This window comes from Bos indicus, chromosome 29 (genome assembly GCF_029378745.1).
Source record: "Bos indicus isolate NIAB-ARS_2022 breed Sahiwal x Tharparkar chromosome 29, NIAB-ARS_B.indTharparkar_mat_pri_1.0, whole genome shotgun sequence".
NCBI classification, from domain to species: domain Eukaryota; kingdom Metazoa; phylum Chordata; class Mammalia; order Artiodactyla; family Bovidae; genus Bos; species Bos indicus.
The window spans coordinates 27709222-27733698 of record NC_091788.1 but is presented as its reverse complement, the minus strand read 5'-3'; the positions used below and the strand labels follow the sequence as shown (position 1 = coordinate 27733698).

Sequence of the window (24477 nt, the reverse complement as noted above, 5' to 3'; positions counted from 1 at the left end):
TTTGGATCTGCATTGAGGGATGTATAATACCTAAAATGAAAAGGAGTGAAAGATTGAGTCCCTAAGGAACTAAAGACTGATCACAATCCAAGATATATAATTTCCTTATTCCCTTTTATACAAATCTATACCCTGGGGAAAAGAGTCAGCAAGCTTCTAGCCTGTTTTTAACCAAGTGTATTACATCAGGACTCTCACATTAAATTTTCTGTGTCTAATCAAGTAGCAAGTATGATAATAAAAGGCTTTATTTTCTCTGCTGCTTGAAAGGACTGAAATAATTATCAGAAGTTATAATAGTTCAGAAAGGCTTCTCAGACATATGTCTTGGCCAGCTTCTCTCAGAATCAAAGAACTCAAGGCTCAGGAACCTGAAATTGCATTTCCAATCCCAACTGGGTAAAAACCAAGGATAAGGGAGCCAGCCCTGAGGTTTTCTGAACTAAGGAGGGTGAGTTTCTGAATTTAATTTATAAACTTATTCCCTGCTTAGATGAAAGTATAAGGACCGAATATATGCCCATTCTTTCTCATTTTGTGCAGATCTGAGACACAGGTGAAATTGGCAGAGAAATCTGTTAGAGGGTCATCACAGAATGCTTATAGACATGAGGTGGTTCTGTCTTGATCTATCCTTCTTGCCCTTTGTTTTTCCAGCAGTTATATTTGCATGTAACAGCACTGGCCTTAACTCTGATGTTTGTGATTTCCTTTGCTATGTTTAGCTTATACAAGTCCGCAAAACTCTATCCTGATAAAGGTAAAGGCAGATTCTGTGGGACCAGGTAGGACTAGTCTCTGACATTCCCAGTGTTTACCCTCCCTTGTAGATGAGACACTGTGGCAAGGGCTGAGTTGTTCTCTAATGGAACCCTTTCTCTTGTGTCCACAGATTCCCTTAGAGAAGAATGGCTCCTGGAAATGACTCTTTTGTGACTGAATTCATTCTGTTGGGATTAACAGACCAACCAGATCTCCATCTCCCCCTGTTCATCTTCTTTCTAGGAATGTACATGGTGACTGTGATGGGAAATTTGGGATTGCTAAATCTAATTGTTCTAAATTCACATCTACATTCCCCCATGTATTTTTTCCTCTTTAACTTGTCTTTCATAGATCTATGTTATTCTTCTGTGTTTACACCCAAAATGCTGATTAACTTCACATCAAAGAAGAATATTATTTCTTACATGGGATGCATGACCCAGCTCTACTTTTTCTGTTTTTTTTTGTCATTTCTGAATGCTATGTGCTGACATCAATGGCCTATGACCGCTATGTGGCCATCTGTAACCCACTTTTGTATAATGTTGCCATGTCCCCTAAAGTGTGTTCCAGCCTTATGTTTGGTTCCTACTTGATGGCATTTTCTGGTGCCATGGCTCACACTGGATGCATGCTGAGACTGACCTTCTGTGATGCAAACACCATCAACCATTATTTCTGTGACATCCTCCCTCTGCTTGAGCTTTCCTGCACAAGTACCTACATCAATGAGCTGGTAGTTTACATTGTGGGAGGCATCAACATCATTGTGCCCAGTCTCACCATATTTGTCTCTTATGGCTTCATCCTCTCTAGTATCCTCCACATCAAGTCCACAGAGGGCAGGTCCAAGGCCTTTAGCACCTGCAGTTCCCACATCATTGCTATTTCTCTTTTCTTTGGATCATGTGCATTTATGTATCTCAAACCATCTTCTGTTGGGTCTCTGGATGAGAGAAAAATTTCCTCTGTCTTTTATACCAATGTGGTTGCCATGATGAACCCTTTAATCTATAGCTTGAGAAATAAAGATGTGAAATTCGCTGTGAGAAAAATTCTGAGTTGTAGGTAGCTTTGATTAGAAATACTGTCTCTGTAGTTAATCACAAAGTAGGAAGGTTCTGGTTTTAATAATAATAATTTTATTGACAATCTTCTTATCTTATTTCTTTCTCCCCATGTTGAAAGAAATTTGAATCTCCTCTTGTTTCCACGTTTTGTAGAGTAGATCTTCTATCTTTCCTTACTATTTGCATAATTTCCTTTCCTCACGGTCTCTTACTATGACTTTTATGAAATTTTTTTTAATCTCTTGGTGTTTTTCTTTAGCATTTAAACTTTTTCCCCCTCTGGAAATAGGAGACTGGTTTACAGATGATGAAATCAGGGAATATGAGGGTGACATAGTGTCACTGAAAGTGAAAGTTAAAGTCACTCAGTCATGTCCAACTCTTTGTGACACCATGGACTATACAGTCCATGGAATTCTCCAGGCCAGGATAGTGGAGTGGGTAGACTTTCCCTTCTCCAGGGCATCTTTCCAACCCAGGGATCAAACCCAGGTCTCCCGCATTGCAGGTGTATTCTTTACCAGCTGAGCTACATAGTATCATTGCTGCTGCTGCTGCTGCTAAGTTGTTTCAGTCGTGTCCAACTCTATGCGACCCCATAGATGGCAGCCCATCAGGCTTCCCCATCCCTGGGATTCTCCAGGCAAGAACTCTGGAGTGGGTTGCCATTTCCTTCTCCAATGCATGAAAGTGAAAAGTGAAAGTGAAGTCGCTCAGTTGTGTCCGACTCTTAGCGACCTCATGGACTGCAGCCTACTTTACCAACAAAGGTTCATCTAGTCAAGGCTATGGTTTTTCCTGTGGTCATGTATGGATGTGAGAGTTGGACTATGAAGAAAGCTGAGTGCCAAAGAATTGATGCTTTTGAACTGTGGTGTTGGAGAAGACTCTTGAGAGTCCCTTGACCTGCAAGGAGATCCAACCAGTCCATTCTGAAGGAGATCAGCCCTGGGATTTCTTTGGAAGGAATGATGCTAAAGCTGAAACTCCAGTACTTTGGCCACCTCATGTGAAAAGTTGACTCATTGGAAAAGACTCTGATGCTGGGAGGGATTCAAGGCAGGAGGAGAAGGGGACGGCAAAGGATGAGATGGCTGGATGGCAACACTGACTCAATGGACATGAGTCTGGGTGAACTCCGGGAGTTGGTGATGGACAGGGAGGCCTGGCGTGCTGCGATTCATGGGGTCGCAAAAAGTCAGACATGACTGAGCCACTGAACTGAACTGAACTGAAGGTGTCCTTAGTGTTGTATTCCACAGTAATCCGCATGCTGAACCCTTTAATATACAGTCTCAGGAACAAGGATGTGAAGAAAGCATTTTGGAAGGTTTTGGTGAAGAAGTGATTCTTGGCTTTGGGGTTTTATAAATGGGAAAAATAAATGGTTCCAAGGAAAATATGCTGTTTTGTTCATTTTCCCTTGTTATTCTGTTGAGTTTGTTTAACCAGGTCCTGGATTTTTTTCACAGCTGTGCCTACCTGTCCTTTAAATATATCTTTTCTTCTCCATATATTTCTTTTTTATGTTTTCTCAGGGTCTAGGTAATAATAACTGCCTTCTCAGGCAATACCATTCCTTAAGCTTTTTCCATCTTTAAGGAGAATGTATACTGCTTACTCTTTTTCAGTGACTTTAATATTTCAGTGAATAGTTTCCTGGAACTGGTTCCTGGCCTTCAAATTACCACTGTCTAATACACAGATTTATAATTGACCTCCATTCTCTCATTCTCTTTCTCATTCCAGTTTAATTAACTTGTTTTACTTTAGTTTGCTTTCCTTTTTCTACTGCTGCTATTATAAGACTGAGGCAACATTTCTAAATCACTTGATTTCCTAAGCAGCCTTAATTCCTAGAAACAGAGTGCTCCAAATCAAGATTTCTAATCTACCTTCTCAGTTGTTAGGTTAGAAATAATTTCTCTGAGCTGTTTCTCTTTCTCAATATAAAAGACACTATTCTTTTTATGGTAAGCCCTCTTCCCATTTTTATTGGTTCATTAATGAAATCTACCATCCATGTAAGTGAAGCGCCTTACCTTATTAGAAGATCACTTTACCAACAAAGGTCCCTCTAGTCAAAGCTATAGTTTTTCCAGTAGTCATGTATGGATGTGAGAGTTGGACCATAAATAAGGCTGAGCACCGAAGAATTGATGCTTTTGAACTACGGTATTGGAGAAGACTCTTGAGAGTCCCTTTGACTGCAAGGAGATCAAAGCTGTCAATCCTAAAGGAAATCAGTCCTGAGTATTCACTGGAAGGACTGACACTGAAGCTGAAGCTCCAACACTTTGGCCGCCTGATGAGAAGAGTTGACTCATTAGAAAAGACCCTGATCCTGGGAAAGATTGAAGCCAGGAGGAGAAGGGGATGACAGAGGATGAGATAGTTGAATGGCATCACTGAATCAATGAACATGAATTTGAGGAAGCTCCAGGAGATTGTGAAGGACAGGGAAGCCTGGCAAGCTGCAGTCCACAGGATCTCTAAGAGTCAGACATGACTGACTTGTTGAACAACATATGTTGAACAACAACATATTAGAAGATGGAAATTCAAAGCCCTGTAAGCTCTGAGCTTACTTATTTAACAAATCAAGGGACAAGTGGCGTCCACTGGGCAGGAGCTACTTCTTGAGCCTGTGCACAACCCATAGTAATTCAGTTAGGCTCTCCACAGTCCCATGTATGGGTCACAAAGGCAATTTAAAACGAAAAAACAATGTCACAATGTACAGCAGCCCAAACCACCCTGCTCTACTAGTCTTAGAATTCATATTTCTTGAAAACAGGGCTGAAAACTGACTGGAAACAACAAATGATTGTTCTACCCCCTATTTTCTGAACAATACTTATATGAACGTTTCTCTTTTCATTATAATCAAATCGCTGCTTGGGAAAAGCTTTGTTCAGGTTTAAGCTGCAGCAATACTTGCTTGTGCAATCGCTAAGATTGGCTCAGTTTACCCAACCCACATTTATCATGGACCATAGACATGTGACTGTGTGGACGCTTACTTAGTTCACGTGTTTCAAGGAGTAGAGCCTTTATTGAGACATTTGCCTTTTTTTAAGAGCCAGCACTATTGGTACAACCTCTGGATAAAAATGAATGTGTGCCCATATAAAATTATTCACTCAGCTTTAAACAAATCTGCACTACCAGGCACCTGTGAAGGTGAAAATCCCACACTGTCAGAAGTTTATACTCATAGCCACCTGCAGAGATATGGTTAGTGAAAAGTTATACATAAGCCATAAAGAATAAAAACATCAAAATAAGTATCAATTCATGCCACTGAAGTAAAATTCCCATCTCCCCATCAAAAGCCCAAAACCATTAGCTACCTTTTTTGTTTCCAAATCTTCTCTTTTTAACTTCTTTATAACCCTGATCCAATGCACACGGTACTTTTGAGGAAGTCAAATATAGAGCCTTTGTTCTAGACCAATAGAAAAGTAAACAAACAATCTGTCAAGTGAAGACCAAATATCTTTATTACATCTTTATTGTTGGACAACGTATACTTAAATCCAAGCCCTGAGTTAGGCAACCCACTACTCTAATCACAGGAAGTACTAGATTCCTGCTGGTCTCTACTAAAACAGGGAGAAATGCATGGGAAATATATGAGAATATGTTCTTTCTGAAAACATGCTCACTCTCAGAAAGAAAATAAACAATAAAAGAATAGCTTCTTATTTGAAGCTCACCTACCAGATAAGTCATTCCACCTTCCCAGGTGTGAATAAGGGTGTAAAACAGGGTCCAGAGTGAAGTAATTAATGTTCTTCTACATGATAGGAATATTGGGGATGAGAAAGAGCTGTTTCATTCATCTTTCATGCACACATAGAATTTAGAAAAGACAGATTTCAATCAATCTAGAAAAAAAGCAAGTCTATGATGGATAAAAATAGAATTAAGAAATAGAAAAGACTCAAAGTTGAAATTATAACTGAGAAATTCTAAGTAAGATTTAGGCAAAGTGACACAAAACCCTCTTTATGGTTAAAACACTTATTAGTAAACTTATCAGGATTATTCTGTTTTGATTCCAGAAAGAAAAGTCAGAATGATGTTAGAAGAACAAGAGGACTTTCATTGACCAGAATAAAAATATGTAAAGATCCTTATAAATTAACACAAAAATGGATGGCCCATAGAAAATTAAGCCAAAATCACTCAATAGACAAATATCAAAAATAATATAAATGCAAATTAGCACATTAAACATTTCCAACTCTGTTAGAAACACAAATTTAAATAAAACAATAGTGATATACATACTCAAATATCTATATTAATTTCTGTAAGACAGTTTAACAACATATATTAAATACATTGTATTGTAAATTCTATATGAACTTTTACCAAGTTATTCAATTTTCAGTCATTCATATTTAATAAATAAAATAATACTGGCAAAGATAAAGCTGCAAACATAAAGTGGTACTGATAATTGAAAAAAATTTAAATAAATGTCCCTCAAAAATATAAGCTTAAGTAAAATGTGGTAGAGATGTACAATAGAATAAAAAGTAGTCATTAAAATAATTTTATAAAATTATACTTCATGACAGTGAATATATTCAAGATAAATAGAAATTTTAAAAGATCTGCTTGCAAATGGCACTTATATACATGATTCAACAGGATGAAAATTTCAAAGTCCACTAACATTTTTTTCCTGTTTTCCAGCTGCAATAATTAAATAGCCTGCATATAAATGAGAACATTGTTATAGAGATGATTTTAAAGTAATTTTCTATGTGTCTATGTTGAGTGCGGGGGAATTGAAGGAGTTTTACCTTCTATTCCAAGCATCTTTCAAGACATACTTCCACTGTATCTCAATGAATTTTTACATATCTATGTATACAAAATGTACTAAGAATACAGCTCTTTGAAGTTTTTTATTATGCTCATACCCATTTCATGACTAATCAGATAAAAATATAAATAGAACATTAGCATCACATCATAAGGCTTTATCATGTTCCAAGGAGAAGTAGTGTACATTTGGGAAGTTTTACCTTTTCTGGACTGCATATAAGTGGAATCACACAGTATATACTCTTCTGTGCGTAGCTTGTATCACTCAAAAATTTGTCTGTAAGACATTTTTGTGTCGTGACATGCTTGTGTACTCTCCATTGTATAAATATGACACACTTAATTATTCATTCTCCTGTTTGATCAATGCTTAAGAACATGTTCAGTTTGGAACTGTTATATCTTTTATGTATGTTATTTTACCAATCTTTTAATTGATGTACATCCTCATTTCTCTAGGTTATATACCCATTCTTAAATATATGCCTACTGGATTATAAAGACTAATATTTAGTATTAGAAAATAATGCCAAACTGTATTACAACTCAGTTGGTAATGCTGTACTGCCACTAGTGATGCCTGAGAGTTCCAGCTACTGCAGATTCTTGCCAACACCTAGTACTGTGAGTCTCTTAAATTGTAACCTTTTTGCTGTAATGTCATAGTGTCTCATTGTATGCAATCCCTTGATATCCAATCATGTAGACTAATTGTTTATTATTCGGCTATTTGGTTGTATTTTTAAAAATTTCAAATATTTTGTTGAGAACTTTTGAGGTAACTGAGGTGATGGCACCTGTGCAAATTGAAATCTCTCCATACATTCTCCTGAAAGTTGTATAGATCAACTAGAAGAACAAATGAAACTGCATAATCACTGCACCTTCAGCACAGCTATATAAAGAGAGCACTACTAAGTTCAATCTACCTATATGTAGAAATATGACTCTATGTTCTAGCAGAAGTATTGAACTCGTGTTCCCCATCCTGAACACCCCGATTAGCCTCCAATTAAAATAAATAAATTTAAATTAAAACAAAAAAAAGAAGTATTGAACTCTTAGAATTAAATGATATGACTTAAATGCAATAAATACCAAAAAAAAAAAAAAAAGTATTGGTAGACTAGAATATTGACTATAGGAAAGAAGTAAAGAGAGTTCACATAAGACTCAAAGATGCAACCTTAGAAAGGCAACACTTTAGGGAAAGAAAATTAAGTGAAGGAAGAGGAAACTTTTTGAATCTGTATTGAAAGAGGAAAAGAAAAGTGAGTTGGTAAATGTAAAATCTTGAGAAGAAGAAAGATAAGGAGAAGAAGGAGCAGGAGAGAAAAGGGAGAGGAATTGGAGGGGAGGGGGAAGGGAGGAAGAGGGTGCAAAGGAGGAAGATGGGGGAGGAGACGCAAGGTCCAAAAAAAAAAAAAGATATCCATTAAAAAGCCAGTATGCTTTTGTACTGGGCTTCCCAGGTGGCTCAGTGGTAAAGAATCTGCCTGCCAATGCAGGAGATGCAAGGGACATGGGTTTGATCCCTGAGTCAGGAAGATTCCTTGAAGAAGAAAATGGCAACCCATTCAGTATTCTTGCCAGGAAAATTATATGGACACAGGAGCCTTGTAGGCTACAGACCATGGTGCACAGAGAGTCAGACACGACTGAGCACATAATATATTATATTTCATGCTTTTATACCAACAGAAGAGAGCATGGATGAGCTAAGATTACTGGAAATTATCTCAGAGAGAAAAACTTGTCACCAAAATTCATATGAAGATCAACCACAGGCAAAACTCATCTATGGTTAAAAAATAATAAATAGTAGTGATTTGGAGATGTGGATGTTGATTAGCAATGGGCAAGAAGGAACATTCTCAGCTATGGAAGTATTTTACATTTGGGGGGGTATAGGCTACACAGGGTGTTCATTTTTTAAACTGATCCATCTGCTTACTTGATATCTACTCATTTCACTGCATGGAAATAATATTTCATGCCAGTCAGAATGGCTGTGATCCAAAAGTCTACAAGCAATAAACGCTGGAGAGGGTGTGGAGAAAAGGGAACCCTCTTACACTGTTGGTGGGAATGCAAACTAGTACAGCCACTATGGAGAACAGTGTGGAGATTCCTTAAAAACTGGAAATAGAACTGCCTTATGATCCAGCAATCCCACTGCTTGGCATACACACTGAGGAAACCAGAAGGGAAAGAGACACGTGTACCCCAATGTTCATTGCAGCACTGTTTATAATAGCCAGGACATGGAAGCAACCTAGATGTCCATCAGCAGATGAATGGATAAGAAAGCAGTGGTACATATACACAATGGAGTATTACTCAGCCATTAAAAAGAATACATTTGAATCAGTTCTAATGAGATGGATGAAACTGGAGCCTATTATACAGAGTGAAGTAAGCCAGAAAGAAAAACACCAATACAGTATACTAACGCATATATATGGAATTTAGAAAGATGGTAACAATAACCCTGTATACGAGACAGCACAAGAGACACTGATGTATAGAACAGTCTTTTGGACTCTGTGGGAGAGGGAGAGGGTGGGGTGATTTGGGAGAATGGCATTGAAACATGTATAATATCATATATGAAACAAGTCGCCAGTCCAGTTTCGATGCACGGTACTGGATGCTTGGGGCTGGTGCACTGGGATGACCCAGATAGATGGTATGGGGAGGGAGGAGGGAGGAGGGAGGAGGGAGGAGGGAGGAGGGAGGAGGGTTCAGGATGGGGAACACATGTATACCTGTGGCAGATTCATTTTGATATATGGCAAAACCAATACAATATTGTAAAATTTAAAAATAAAAAAATAAATAAAATGGAAAAAAAATAAACACTAGAATATAAATTAAGTTCTTAATTCCAAAATTGAGAAAGAAATTAATAAAGCAGAAAAAGCACCAAAGAAAATATATAAAGAAACAAATCATAGAGTAGAAAAACAGACATAATTAAAAATCATAATTCTATTTTGATTTTAGACAGGTTTATTCCCAGAGGAGAGAAATATCTGCATCTAGGAGTTTGACTGCATGCATTACCTCTACTTATTTTTCATTTATGTAATTCCTGCTTATCACTTTTATTCACAGAGATTCATTGAGTCATTCAGTGAATTTTGTTTGAACAACTGTGTGTCATTTGTTACCGTAGGTATTAGAGATACAAAGGCACACAAGAAAAACATGGCCATTGTCACCATAAAACTGAATTGTGTTTAATTTGGGAGCACACACACACACAAACACAATGCCATCTCATTTGAGAGATGACTATTAACAACCTATCATGACGCTTTATCCTTAAACAGCTTGGCATAAGTCCCCTAGGAAAGGAGATGTCCTCCTATACAACCACAATGCAACTATTACACTCAGAAAACTTAACATTGATTCACTTTTACTGATGAACATATAACCCACATTTAATTCTCAGTTGTCCCCAATAATGTGTGTTACAGATTATTTTTGTTTTGTTTTTTATCAAAGAGCTAACTAAGCATAATATTTAATTGACATTTCTCTTTAGTATACATAATTTAAAGTCTTTTTCCAAGCCTTTTCCAGTCTTTTATGACATTGGCATTTAAAAAGAACACGGTAAAAATAAATAAATAAATAAAAATAAAAAATAAAATAAAAAGAACATGGTTCATTATGTTTGATGATCTTTCAGTTTTCACTTGTCTAATTCCTTGTGATTAAATTCAGGTTAAACATCTTTGGCTCAGATGGCTACTTTAGGTGACATTGTGTTATTTCTTTCAGAAAATCACAGAAGGAATGAGACATCAATTTGTTCCATTATTGCTAATGTTAAATTTAATCATTGGGTTAAAAAAGGTTTCCATTAAAATTTACTATTGTAGAGGTATTCCCTTTACTTTATTATGAATGAGGAATCTGTGACATGACACCTTAAGATTGTATGTCTGTCTTTTTCTTATTCCCTTAAGAGCGAGGTACTTTCAACCTATTGATTTTAGTTTCGATTGATGATTCTTAGCTAATTCAATTATTAGTATGGTTATTGCAACTTGATAAGTTTCTAATTATATAATTCAGATATAGATTTATATCTGAATTTATATTTATAAACATATATATAATTATAATGATTATGTAAATTAATACATATATGTTTATATATAATGTTTATATATAAATTTATATCAGATACAGATTTATTTAGATATAGAATGATATCATTCTGTCATTAGTTGACAGCATTCTGTAAAGAAGTACTTTCCCTTTTCTATTATTTTAATTTTATTATTGTCATTGTTATTATTTTTATATCAGGAAGGACTCATAGAATCTCATAAACCATCCATTCTGATATTTAAATTGCTCTAAATTTGTCCAGTATGGGGTCCTTCCTTTTGATACATCTCCATAATTATTGGGCACTTTCTTCCTCTATGAAATACTGAGATGCTCTAGACTCATCCTGAATTTTAGATATCCTACCTTGGAATCTGCCACTTCTCCATTAAGTCTTGGTTTCCTTTAGTGGAGTGTCATAGAACCCAAATATCCTTAGATGATAGGTATGATCTTTGTTACTTGGATTTCATTGCTTTTAGGCCCATTCAGCAGAAAGAGCAAGAGTCACCTATATATCAGATCAGGTCTTTTTCTGTTCACACCCTCAGTGACTTCCCATTTCACTTAGAAGGACAGTCAAAACTTTCAAACCTTCCCATAAAGCCCTACAGATATTTGTCTTCCTTCCCCACCATCCCTTTGTCACCTACCATTACTCTGACACTTGTTTTCCCTATTTAAAGAACACTTTTAAAATTTCTCCTCCTTATATGCAATGTGTAAGTTTTCTTTTTCATTATTTGTTCCCTAAAAGGGTAGGGATTTTGCCTGTCTGGCACATGGTTGTCCATCAAAAACTGATTGATTGACTGGAAGAGTGAGATATAATGCTATGGTGGGGCACAGGAATTACTATGAACAGTGAGAAAATAAGTAGGGAATAACTAAAGAAGTCATCCAGAAGAAAGTCTTATTAAGATCCAATTTAAAATACATAATAAGTTGGAAAGAAAATATTTGGCAAAACTAATACAATATTGTAAAGTTTAAAAATAAAATAAAATTTAAAAAAAAGAAAATATGTAAGTTAAAATTAGAGTGAAAATTTAAAATAATTTTGTTCTTTTATTCCATGCTCATCCCAATCTCCACCCTGCTTGAGACTGCCACAAGACAGATATTATTTTTGATGGTTATAACAATGGCTAGAAATGTTAGGAAAATACTATTTCTTCTTATTTACTAGAAACTACATAGGGTTGCAAAGAGCCAGACATGACTGCAGCAACTTAGCAACTTAGCATTCACAGATTTCCTTAAAAAGTTTTACCAAAAAAAAATGTATATTGCGTCTATAACTCTGTTGTGTTTTAAAAATGCAAATACCTAAGGGGATTTACATATTTAGTCATCATTTGATATTACAACTTCAGAAAGTTTGGTCAGGAGTTTTCAGTTTAGCAAGAAAAATTACAAAAAGAGAGTTCTGAGGTACCTGTAAGCTTACACCAAAGGGTGAAATGTAGGTAAGAGTTTGTTTCTGGAGTAGGTAGGAAACTAAGGACAGTTAGGATGAGATGACTGGATGGCATCACCAACTCGATGGACGTGAGTCTGAGTGAACTCTGGGAGTTGGTGATGGACAGGGAGGCCTGGCATGCTGCGATTCATGGGGTTGCAAAGAGTCGGAAATGACTGAGCGACTGAACTGAACTGAACTGAAAAGACACTTGGGAATAGGGGCACCTAAAGAGTAATTGAAAATAAGTTATTCAGACCTTTTAATTTAAAATGGCTCTTGATGTGAAAATAATTAGTGCTAAAAACAAGCTAAAAGAAAACACAAGGTCTATTTGTGCTATTTCTTTTCAAAAGTACTGTTTTCTACACAGACCTGGGAACTATCCCACCCTTCAGAACTTTTTTAATGGATTCTTTGACATCCTTGTTCCTAAGGCTGTAGATAAGGGGGTTAAGCATGGGAATCACTGTGGTATAAAACACAGAGGCCACATTCTCCTGCACTGTGTCACTGGTAGATGGTTTAAAATACATGAAGATGATGGAGCCATAGAAAACCCCAACAGCTGCAAGGTGGGAGCTGCAGGTACTGAAAGCCTTAGATCTGCCTTCAGCTGAGTGGATGCGCAAGATGCTGGGAAGGATAAAAGCATAAGAGATGAAGATGGCTACAGCACATGCAAAGACATTGAATCCAACCAAAATCATCACAGAAAGTTCCTTGGTGTAGTCTCTTGAGCAAGATATATTCAGAAGAGGAAGGATGTCACAGAAGTAATGGTGGATGACATTAGTGCCACAGAAGGAGTGACTAGATATGAAGCTGGTGTGAATCGAGGCTCCAACAGCCCCCATTATATACACACCAGTGACCAGTAGGAAACAGACTCTGTGGGACATGGTAACAGTGTAGAGCAAGGGGTTACAGATGGCAACATAACGATCATATGCCATGGCTGTCAGCATGTAGGAGTCATTAATACCGAAGAAGCAGAAGAAAAAGAGCTGGACCATGCACTCAGGGAAAGAAGTGAAGTTCTTCTCTGACATGAAGTTCACCAGCATCTTTGGAATTATGACTGAGGAGTAGCAGAGATCTATGAAGGACAAATTACTGAGAAAATAATACATGGGCACGTGAAGCTGAGAACTGATTCTGATTAAAATGACCAAGCCCAGGTTGCTCACCATGGAGACCATGTAGATCAATAGAAACAGGAAGAAGAGTGGGAGCTGGAGTCCTGGCTGGTCTGTTAACCCCTCAAGGATGAACTCAGTTACTGAAGAATGATTTCCTGTATCCATTCTTCTCCCAGTTGGTTTGGGGAAGAGAGTCTCATTGGCCAAATATTGTCATCTGATAGGATTTAACAATCCAAGATCTGATGAATGGCATGGTTTCTAACTGACCCAGAATTTCAGGAAACAAGAGACTAAAATCTATTCTTGATTGAAGACTTTATCAAGATGTTGGTGCTTTATTTGGTTTCAGTTTTTACTACTCTCAAGTGACATTTAGGGGTGAAAACCATTTTGTCTTTACAAATGGAATTTTAGATTCCCCTATTAATGGATGGATGGATGGCATCACCGATGCAATGGACATGAACTTGGGAAAATTTGGGGAGATGGTGAGGGGCAGGAAGGCCTGGCATGCTGCAGTCCATGGGGTCACAAAGAGAGAGTCACGACTGGGTGACTGAACAATAACAATTAATGGAAAACTACCTTTCTGTAATTCAGACACCTTTAGAGAAACAGTACAGTGTTACCACCCTGTTTTGTTGATGTCCAGTCTGCAACAATCTATTCTCTCTTCCAATGTCTCAAGGCCGAGTATAACTGGTCTCTTGCTGGTATCTCTTGCATTTCTCCTCTTGGCTTTGTCATCTTTAACATCTTTAATTTGGTCTTCTCTGACTCCATTGCAAAGTGCTTATTTCCTCCAAGATATTTTGACTTTTTCTTTGTTTTTGCTTGACTGAGAGACTGAGAAAGAGGTTAAGGAAACATTTGCATTAAATCACACAATTTGAAAGCAATAATATTTTCACTGCTTATTTCATTAAATAAACCTTTAAGATTCTGGGGGGCAGGTGTGGAGCTCTACTGCCATATGGCCACCAGAGACAAGCCTCAGAAGTTCCTTCATTTATTAAACCTGCCACCTACAAATCCACAGTGACCTGACTCTTTTTTCAGTCTTTCTTTGCCCTCTATGAATGGGATCCAAAGTGGGGCAGCCATGTCAGTATCTGGATAACAGCTAAGAGGGGTGGGATAGGTTGGGATGGAGTGGGAGGTGGGAGGTAGGGAGAGGAGGGAGGGGACATATGTATACTTATGGCCGCTTCATGTTGATGTATGGCAGAAACCAATACAATTTTGTAAAGCAATAACCCTTCAGCTAAAAATAAATTAAAAATTTAAAGACAAATTATCCTGAGTGAAATGAATTAAAGGCATCAAAAGATACAAACTTCCAATTATAAGATAAAAACCCTGAGGATATGATATACAGCATGGTGGACTATAGTTCACAATACTATATTATATATTTGAAAGTTGCTAATAGACTGGATCTTAAAGTTCTCATTACAAGAAAAAATTGTAACTAGGTGAAGTGGTAGATGTTAACTAAACTTAGTGTGATAATTTTGTAGTATATACATATATTGAATCATCATATTGTACACCTAAAACTTATACAGTGTTATATGTCAAGCATGTCTAGATAAATCTGGAAGCCAAACATTGTTCTGTGCAGAGAGAATACCCAGAGTAAAGACTTTGACAGAGAGCATGCTTGGGGTGTTGGAGGAACGCTAGGAGGCCAGTGCGGCTGGACTATACAGAGCCTGAAAGACAAGTGGAGGCTGTAAATGGAACTATGCGCCGGCTGCAGGTATTGGTAAAACCTATGAATCTCATCTCATCTATGATGGGGCAATGCTGGAGAGTTTGCAGAAGGCAGAGTGTTCTGTGCTCTGATGTATTTTTAAAAGGATCCTTCAGGCTCTGGTTGCTCTGTCAAGAATGGTCACTTAAGAGTGAACAAGGTGATTCGGGGAAATCAGATAGGAGACAAAATGTGCTCCTGTTGAGAGATGATAGCTTGGGCCAGACTAGTAATGATGGGGATATCGAGAAGTAGTCAGAAAAATTGCAGCTGGATTACAAGTTGGATACGGGCATCTGAGAAAGAGTGGCAGAAAGAGGATGGAGGATATGGGCCTGAGGTTGGATCAATGGTCATGGTATAGAGCAGGTTTAAGAGGCAGTTTTCTATTTTCAATATTTTAATTTGGATGTCTTATTATATGACCAAATGGATATATTGAGTAGGAAACTGAAGGTATGAGTTTGGAGTTCAGAGGAGGTCTGCCTAGGACATTATTTTCTGAATCATCGGTGCATGTATGACATTAAAAGCCAAGGGACTGGATGAGATCAATCAGGTATGATGCATACAAACACCTTAAAGCAGTTCCTGGTATGTGAAAAGTTATCAATAAAGTTTGGTTTGGTCATTTTTATTGTTATATCTGATATTTTGAACTAGACATTAAGAATTTTTAGTGCCTTTTCTCCATTCTTTTTCTATTTCTTATCACCTCTTCTTGACTACTCCCTACAGCAGTTCACCCAGAACAGTATTCCAACAGAGCAATAGTGTTGCTCTGTAGACATTCAACACAGACCCTGGGACCTAGCAGAGATCTGCACTTAACTGTTTACTTTTCTCTCTTCCTTCAAATTCTACCAACATGGCGACCTTGGCAAACTTTCTACCCCTAATTTTTTTTCAGTCTTCAAATAAAGCAATACTCTCAGACAGTAGCCTATATTTACACGAAAGTTACCTAGGTTTTCTTTATTTTTAAAAAAATTTCTTTGGTTACATTTACATTCTTTGCATTACTCTCTTTTCTTAGAAAAATCTGAATAGGGAGTACCAAGACTGGGATAAGATTTAATTCAGTGCTGTTTTTAGAAACTGGATACACTTCAGATAAATATTAAAAACAATATACCTGTATGGATTGTGACATTAACAAAAGATAGTTCAAAATTTCTTTCCTTGACCAAGTATTAGATACAAAAGTCCTTTAACATCTTCTAATACAATAGGAACTCTTGGGTGATTCTGTCTCTGAGGCATAGGGTTGTTTGAAAATTTTTGAAGACTGGGATGTTTAAGCCTTGAAAGAGTCTTTTTTTAAATTAGAAACATCTAACTTAATTTAAGTTCTGGGATATGTTTCTCATTTTAGTATTGCAACCAGGAGAGGTAAGCAGACAGAATAAATAAATAGAGGTGTCAGAAACAAAGCTAGGATTTCCTGTCTTTCATTTTGAAGGTTAGCTTTGTGAATCCACTGTTGGAAAGCAGAGAGTGAAGAATGGCATGATTTTTCACCCTTAATGTAGCAGTCTATGAATTAGACTGAGTGTCAGGAGCTTGAATTTTTATTTATCAATTGACCCATTGCTAACTCAGAGATGTTGGATAATATCAATTGGTTAATGTCAGTGTCCTTCTAGTAAAAGGAATTCCTGACCTGACTAAATCTTGTGATGTTACATTATTAATGCATATGAAAATTATCTATAAATTTCAAAGTTGCATATAAATGAGAGATATTATTAATATGACAGCACTCGGGAAGTCAAGAGTTTGAAGTCAGAAGAACAGGTATGGAACTAGTAAGAGGAGAAATGGTCTCTATGTGTTACACGCTTTATGCCTACCTGTCAAGAAGCAGACAACAACCCATTAGCATCAGTGATAAGAACTTTTAACTGCCTTCCAAAATTTGATTTCAACTACAGTATCTTATTTTTTATAATTATTTTATTATTATTATTATTATTTAGTTTTCAACTACAATATCTTATTAAAGAAAGAAAGTGAAAGAAAGGTAGATAGAATTTCATGACTTACCTGAATATTACCAATAGGTAAAGTGTTGTTGGTCCCATATGATAAGTTTTAACTTTGGTCTCACATAGTACATGCATGTGCACACTCACTCACATACACACACACACAAGATAATTTTACAACCAAACATTTATGGCTCCAAATCTTGCTGAATCTGGAAAAGCCATGGAGTTGGTGTTACATAAGGATTCAAGAAATGTTATCGACGAGTAACAGCTTAAAACCAATTAAGCAGAGCAAGAAAAGTAATCCTACTGACTCTCAGTGCTCTGTTATTGAAGAAAAATTTTATTTGCATCTACATGGACCTTAAGGAGATGATGTAAGCGTAAATTCCCCTTAGGGCATTGTCATCCCAGTAGTTGCACTCTATAGGGAAGAAGCAATTAAAAAGTATCCGTCTGTTGGCAGTATAGTGGCATTCCTATTCCTGGAGTGTTTAAAACAAACATCAAACTTTTTTTCCATGAGTGGTAAGAAAATTAATAATGATTCCATAGCAAATATAATGTGGTTGGATGGCATCGCTAACTCAATGGACATGAGTTTGAGCAAGTTCTGGGAGATGGTGAAGGATAGGGAAGCCTGGAGTGCTGCAGTCGATGGAGTTGCAGAGTCGGACACAGTGGAGTGACTGAACAACAACAGATAGCAAATATCAAACTTTGGAAATCATGTTAAAATTACATTGCTTTATTAAAACCACACAATATCAAATTTTTCCTTATCATTTAAAACTTTCTATAATCCAGTCAAACTCATTCCATTATCTCTGAACATAGAAAAATCTTATTGTTCTTAACTCTTCTAGATGTTTTCAAGGATTACACATGGAGAAAAAGAATAGGTGAATTTTTTTTTTCTATAATTTAAAAAGGTGTCACCTGGTCTCCAAGGCCTTTATATATCACATGTCTGTGGAAAGCATAGGTCAGTCCTGATTTAAAATGTGTGTCTTTTAGCCAATAGAAGCTCCATGAATTGTCTGTTGATTTCATTTTCAAAATGTTAGCAGCTTTATCAAGGTATAATTGACATACAATAAATTGCACATTTAAAGTGTATAATTAGCTAAACTTGACATGTTTACCCATGAGATCATCACCAAAATTAAGAGAATGAACATATTCACCCCATCCTTCGTAATCTCTCCACCTCAACCTTCGTCCATTCATTGCCAGGTAACCATGGATCCACTTTCTGTTACTGTAGATTAGTTTGCCTTTTCAAGAACTTTAAACCTATAGAACTATTTAGTATACACTCTTACCTTGACTTCTTTTATTCAGCATAATTATTTTGAGATTCACTCATGGTTTCTTTGTGTGTATCCATAGTTTCTTTTCTTCTCTTTTCATTTTTTATTTGTTTTGAATCATATGTCCAGCTTTTCTAGCACCATTCGATGGCCTTGTCTTGTAAATTTATTGAGATCAATTGGCCAACTATGTGTGAGTCTATTTTTGAATTTTTTATTCTTCTTCATTGATCTGTTTATCTATCCTGATGCCTGTATCACACTGTCTTGTTACTTATAACTTCATAATGCATTTTGAAGTTTATAACATAAATCCTCTAGCATCATTCTTTATCAAAGTTTTTTTATAGGACTTTTGCATTTTCTTATGAATTTTATAAATAGCTTATTATTCTTTACAAATTCCTGCTTGGGTTTTGAGTGGGATTATGTTGAATCTGTAAATAAACTTGAGAAAAACTGACATCTTAATAATGTGTCTCCTGCTACAGGAACATAGTATATTCAGGTCTCCCTTAATTTCTCTCAACAAGGTTTTGCTTATAAAGATCTTACATATACTTTGCCAACTTTATCACTAAGGATTTGATAAGATTTGTGCTTTTGCAAATGGTAGTTTTGAAACTTAGTTTTCTATTGTTTTTTGAGAGTGTATTGAAAATAGTAAATTTTTGTTTGTTGATTCTGTTTCCTGAAATCTGACTAAAGTCAATTGCTATTTATAGTAGCTCTTCTTATAGATTCCGTTGGGTTTTCTACATAGACTATCACATGCTATTAAGAAGTTTTACTTCTTCTTTTCTGGGCTAGATGAACTTTATTAGTTTGTTGTTGATATTTTGCCTATTGCTTGGAAGTCTATTTGACCTGATATTGATAAATCCACTCCTTATTTTTTAATAGTAATGTTTCCATGGCATATAATTTTTATCTTTCTACTCTCATGTGTTTATGTCACTCTGTTTGAAAAGATTTCTTGCAGACAGAGTTGCTCTTTTAGTCATTCAGTAGATGATTCATGAATTAGACCATTTGTAATTAAATTGATTATTGGCATGTTAAAGACTAAGTCTGCCACTTTATTATGTTTTATTTTTTCCTATTTCCTCTGATTCCCTTTCTTGACCTCCTATGGTTTACTTGATATTTTTTGGAATTTCATTTTAGTTTATTTATAGTGAATAACGTGAGAATGGATGTGAGAGCTGGACTCTAAAGAAAGTTGAGCACCAAAGACTTGATGCTTTTGAACTGTGGTGTTGGAGAAGACTCTTGAAAGTCCCTTGGACTGCAAGGAGATCCAACCAGTCCATCTTAAAGGAGATCAGTCCTGAATATTCATTGGAAGGACTGATGCTGAAGCTGAAACCCCAATACTTTGGCCACCTGATGTGAAGAACTGACTCATTGGAAAAGACCCTGATGCTGGGAAAGATTGAAGGTGAGTGGTGAAGTGGAATACAGAGGATGAGATGGTTGGATGCCATGACTGACTCTATGGACATGAGTTGAATAAGCTCCAGGAGTTGATGATGGACAGGAAAGCCTGGCCTGCTGCAGTCCATGGGGTTGTAAATAGTCCACCATGACTGAGCGACTGAACTGAACTGAGGTGCATAGGTCTATTTCTGGGCTTTCTATCTTGTTCCATTGGTCTATATTTCTTTTTTTTGTGCAAGTACGATACTGTCTTAAAGACTGAAGTTTTGAAGTACAATCTGAAGTCAGAAAGGTTTATTCCTCCAGCTCCGTTCTTCTTTCTCAAGACCGCATTGGCTATTTGGGGTCTTTTATGTTTCCATATAAATTGTGAAAGTTGTCTTTAGTAATTTGATAGGGATCACATTGAATCTGTAGATTGTGTTTGGTAGTAGAGTCATTTTCACAATATTAATGCTTCCTACCCAGGAACATGGAATATCTCTCCATTTGTTTATGTCATCTCTGATTTCTTGCATTAGTATCTTATAATTTTCTGTGTACAGTTCTTTTATCCCCTTAGGTAAGTTTATTCTTAGATACTTAATTCTTTTTGTTGCAATGGTGAATGGGATTGATTCCTTAATTTCACTTTCAGATTTTCATTCTTACTATATAGAAATGCAAGTGATTTCTGTGTGTTGATTTTTGTATCCTGTAACTTTGCTAAATTCACTGATTAGCTCTAATATTTTTCTGATACTATCTTTCAGGTTTTCTCTGTACAATATCATGTCAACTGCAAACAGTGAGGATCTTATTTCTTCTTTTCCAATCTGGATTCTTTTTTTTTTTTTTTTTTTCTTTTTCTTCTCTGATTCCTGTAGCTAGGACTTCCAGAACTATGCTGAATAATGGGGGGGGGGGGGGGGGGAGTGGACACCATTGCCTTGTTCCTGATCTTAGTGGGAATGCTTTCTGTTTTTCGCCATTCAGAATAATATTTACTGTAGGCCAATCAGATATGGCCTTTATTATATTGACATAAGTTCCTTCTATGCCTATTTTTTATTATTATTATTTTTACTTTACAATATTGTCTTGGTTTTGCCATACATCAACATGCATCTGCCACGGGTGTACACATGTTCCCCATCCTGAACCCCACCTCCTACCTCCCTCCCCATACCATCTTTTTCAAGAGTTTTAATCATAAATGGGTGCTGAATTTTGTCAAAGGCTTTTTCTTCACCTATGGAGATGATCATATTGTTTTTATCTTTCAATTTGTTAATATGCTTTATCACATTGATTGACTTTCCTTTATTGGGGAATCCTTGCATCTTTGGAATAAACCCAACTTGATCATGGTGTATGAGCTTTGTGATGTGTTACTGAATTCTGTTCGCTAAAATTTTGTTGAGATTTTTGCATCTATTATCATCAGTTATATTTGCCTATAGTTTTCTTTTTTTGTGTTGTCTTTGCCTGGTTTTGGTATCATGGTAATGGTGGCCTCATAGAATGAGTTTGGAAGTGTTCCTTCCTCTGCAATTTTTTGGAAGAGTTTTAGAAGGATACGCATTAGCTCTTCTCTAAATGTTCGATAGAATTCTCCTGTGAAGCCATCTGATTCTGGGCTTTTGATTTTTGGCAGATTTTTGAACAGAGCTTCAATTTCAGTGCTTATAATTGGATTGTTCATGATTTCCATTTCTTCCTGGTTCAGTTTTGGAAGATTGGACTTTTCTAAGAATTTGTCTATTTCTTCCAGTTTATCCAGTTTATTGCCCTATAGTCATTCATAATAGTCTCTTATAACCCTTTGTATTTCTCCACTGTCTATTGTAACACCTCCTTTTTCATTTATAATTTTGTTGATCTGATTCTTCTATTTTTTTTCTTGATGAGACTGGCTAAAGGTTTGTCAACTTTATTTATCTTCTCAAAGAACTAGCTTTTATTTTTATTAATCTTTACTACTGTTGATTTCATTTCTTTTTCATTTATTTCTGCTCATATCTTTATAATTTCTTTTCTTCTACAAATTTTGGGGGTTTTTTGTTCTTCTTTTCTTTGGGGTCTTTTTGTTCTTGTTTTAGATGTAAATTTAGGTTATCTAGTCAATGTTTTCTTGTTTCTTGAGGTAGGATTGTATGGCTATAAACTTCTCTCTTAGAACTGATTTTGCTGCTTCCCATAGGTTTTGAGTTGTCATGTTGTCACTGTCATTTGTTTCTAGAAATTTCCCTTTTGATTCCTTCAGTAACCTGTTGGTTATTTAGGAACATGTTGCTTAATCACCATGTGTTTGTGTTTTTTTACAGTTTTCTTCTTGTAGTTGATATCTAGTCTCATGAGTTGTGGTATGAGAAGATGCTTGATACTATTTCAATTTTCTTAAATTTATTGAGGTTTGATTTCTGACCCAAGATGTGGTCTATCCTGGAGAATGTTTCATGTGCACTTTAGAAGAAGGTGTATTCTTCTACATTTGGATGAAATGTCCTAAAGATACCAATGAGATCCACCTCATTTAATGTATCATTTAAGACTTATGTTTCCTTATTAATTTTCTGTTTTGATGATTGGTCCATTGGTGTGAGTGGGGTGTCAAGGGCTCCAAACATTTTTCTATCACTGCCAATTTCTCCCCTTATATCTGTTAGTGTTTGTCCTATGTATTGAGGTTCTCCTGTGTTGAATGCATAGATATTTACAATTGCTATGTCTTCCTCTTTGATTTATCCCTTGATCATTATGCAGTGTCCTTCCTTATCTCTTGCAATCTTCTTTATTTTAAAGTCTATTTTGTCTGATATAAGGATTGCTACTCCAGCTTTCCTTTACTTCCCCTTTGCATGGAATATGTTTTCACATTCTCTCACTTTCAGTTTATATGTGTCTTTAGGTCTGAAGTGGGTCTCTTGTCGACAGCATAAATATGGTTCTTGTTTTTGTATCCATACAGCCAGTCTGTGTCTTGTGGTTGGAGCATTTAATCCAATTACCTTTAAAATAATTATTGATATATTATTGACTATGCCAAAGCCTTTAACTGTGTGGATCACAATAAACTGTGGAAAATTCTGAAAGAGATGGGAATACCAGACCACCTGACCTGCCTCTTGAGACACCTATATGCAGGTCAGGAAGCAACAGTTAGAACTGGACATGGAACAACAGACTGTTTCCAAATAGGAAAAGTACATCAAGGCTGTATATTGTCACCCTGCTTATTGAACTTATATGCAGAGTACATCATGAGAAACGCTGGGCTAGATGAAGCACAAGCTGGAATCAAGATTGCCGGGAGAAATATCAATAACCTCAGATATGCAGCTGACAACACCCTTCTGGCAGAAAGTGAAGAGGAACTAAAAAGTCTCTTGATGAAAGTGAAAGAGGAGAGTAAAAAAGTTGGCTTAAAGTTCAACATTAAGAAAACGAAGATCATGGCATCCGGTCCCACCACTTCATGGGAAATAGATGGGGAAACAGTGGAAACAGTGTCAGACTTTATTTTTCTGGGCTCCAAAATCACTACAGATGGTGACTGCAGCCATGAAATTAAAAGACACTTACTCCTTGGAAGGAGGATTATGACAAACCTAGATAGCATATTCAAAACCAGAGACATTAATTTGCCAACAAAGGTCCATCTAGTCAAGGCTATGGTTTTTCCAGTGGTCATGTATGGATGTGAGAGTTGGACTGTGAAGAAAGCTGAGTGCTGAAGAATTGATGCTTTTGAACTGTGGTGTTGGAGAAGACTCTTGAGAGTCCCTTGGACTGCAAGGAGAGCCAACCAGTCCATTCTAAAGGAGATCAGTCCTGGGTGTTCATTTGAAGGACTGATGCTGAAGCTGAAGCTCCAATACTTTGGCCACCTCATGAGAAGAGTTGACTCATTGGAAAAGACTCTAATGCTGGGAGGGATTAGGGGCGGGAGGAGAAGGGGACGACAGAGGATGAGATGGCTGTATGGCATCACTGACTCGATGGACATCAGTTTGAGTGAACTCTGGGAGTTAGAGATGGACAGGGAGGTCTGGCGTGCTGCAATTCACGGGGTCGCAAAGAGTCAGACATGACTGAGCGACTGAACTGAACCGACTGATGCTCATATTGCTATTTTCTGAATTGTTTGGGATTGATTTTGTAGATCTTTTCCTCTCTTGTATTCCTTGACTATATAATTCCCTTTAACATTTCTTGTAAAGCTTGTTTAGTAGTACTGAATTCTCTTAAATTTTGTTTGTCTGAAAAACCAATACAATATTGTAAAGTAAAAAAAAAAAAAAGAAAGAAAGAAAGAAAAAAAATGTTGATTTCTCCATCAATTTTGAATGAGATACTTGCTGTGTACAGTAATCTTGGTTGTAGATTTTCCCCTTTCAGTACTTTAAATATATCCTGCCATTCCCTTCTGGCCTGTAAAGTTTTGGCTAAAAGACCAGCTGTTAAAAGTATGGGATTTCCTTGTATGTTACTTGTTGCTTTTCCCTGTCTGCTTTTAATATTATTTCTTTGTGTTTAGTCTTTGTTAGTTTGATTTGTATGTGTCTTGACATGTTTCTCCTTGG

At 36.5% G+C, this 24477-nt stretch overlaps 1 protein-coding gene and 1 pseudogene across 1 annotated transcript; one reads left to right on the top strand and one right to left on the bottom strand.

The window, feature by feature from the left end:
• Window positions 1-908: 908 nt before the first annotated feature.
• LOC109554048 (olfactory receptor 8B3-like) lies at window positions 909-1837 on the top strand (annotated as a pseudogene).
• A 10795-nt stretch (window positions 1838-12632) lies between these two features.
• On the bottom strand, window positions 12633-13583 carry LOC109554047 (olfactory receptor 8D2-like). The gene has a single exon (XM_019954351.2). The coding sequence runs from the start codon at window positions 13572-13574 to the stop codon at window positions 12633-12635; it is 942 nt and encodes a 313-aa protein (XP_019809910.1). The 5' UTR covers window positions 13575-13583.
• Window positions 13584-24477: the final 10894 nt, after the last annotated feature.

Bases quoted from the DNA above. Each gene is read 5' to 3' on its own strand.
- LOC109554047 (XM_019954351.2), bottom strand. From the start codon at position 13,574: ATGGATACAGGAAATCATTCTTCAGTAACTGAGTTCATCCTTGAGGGG.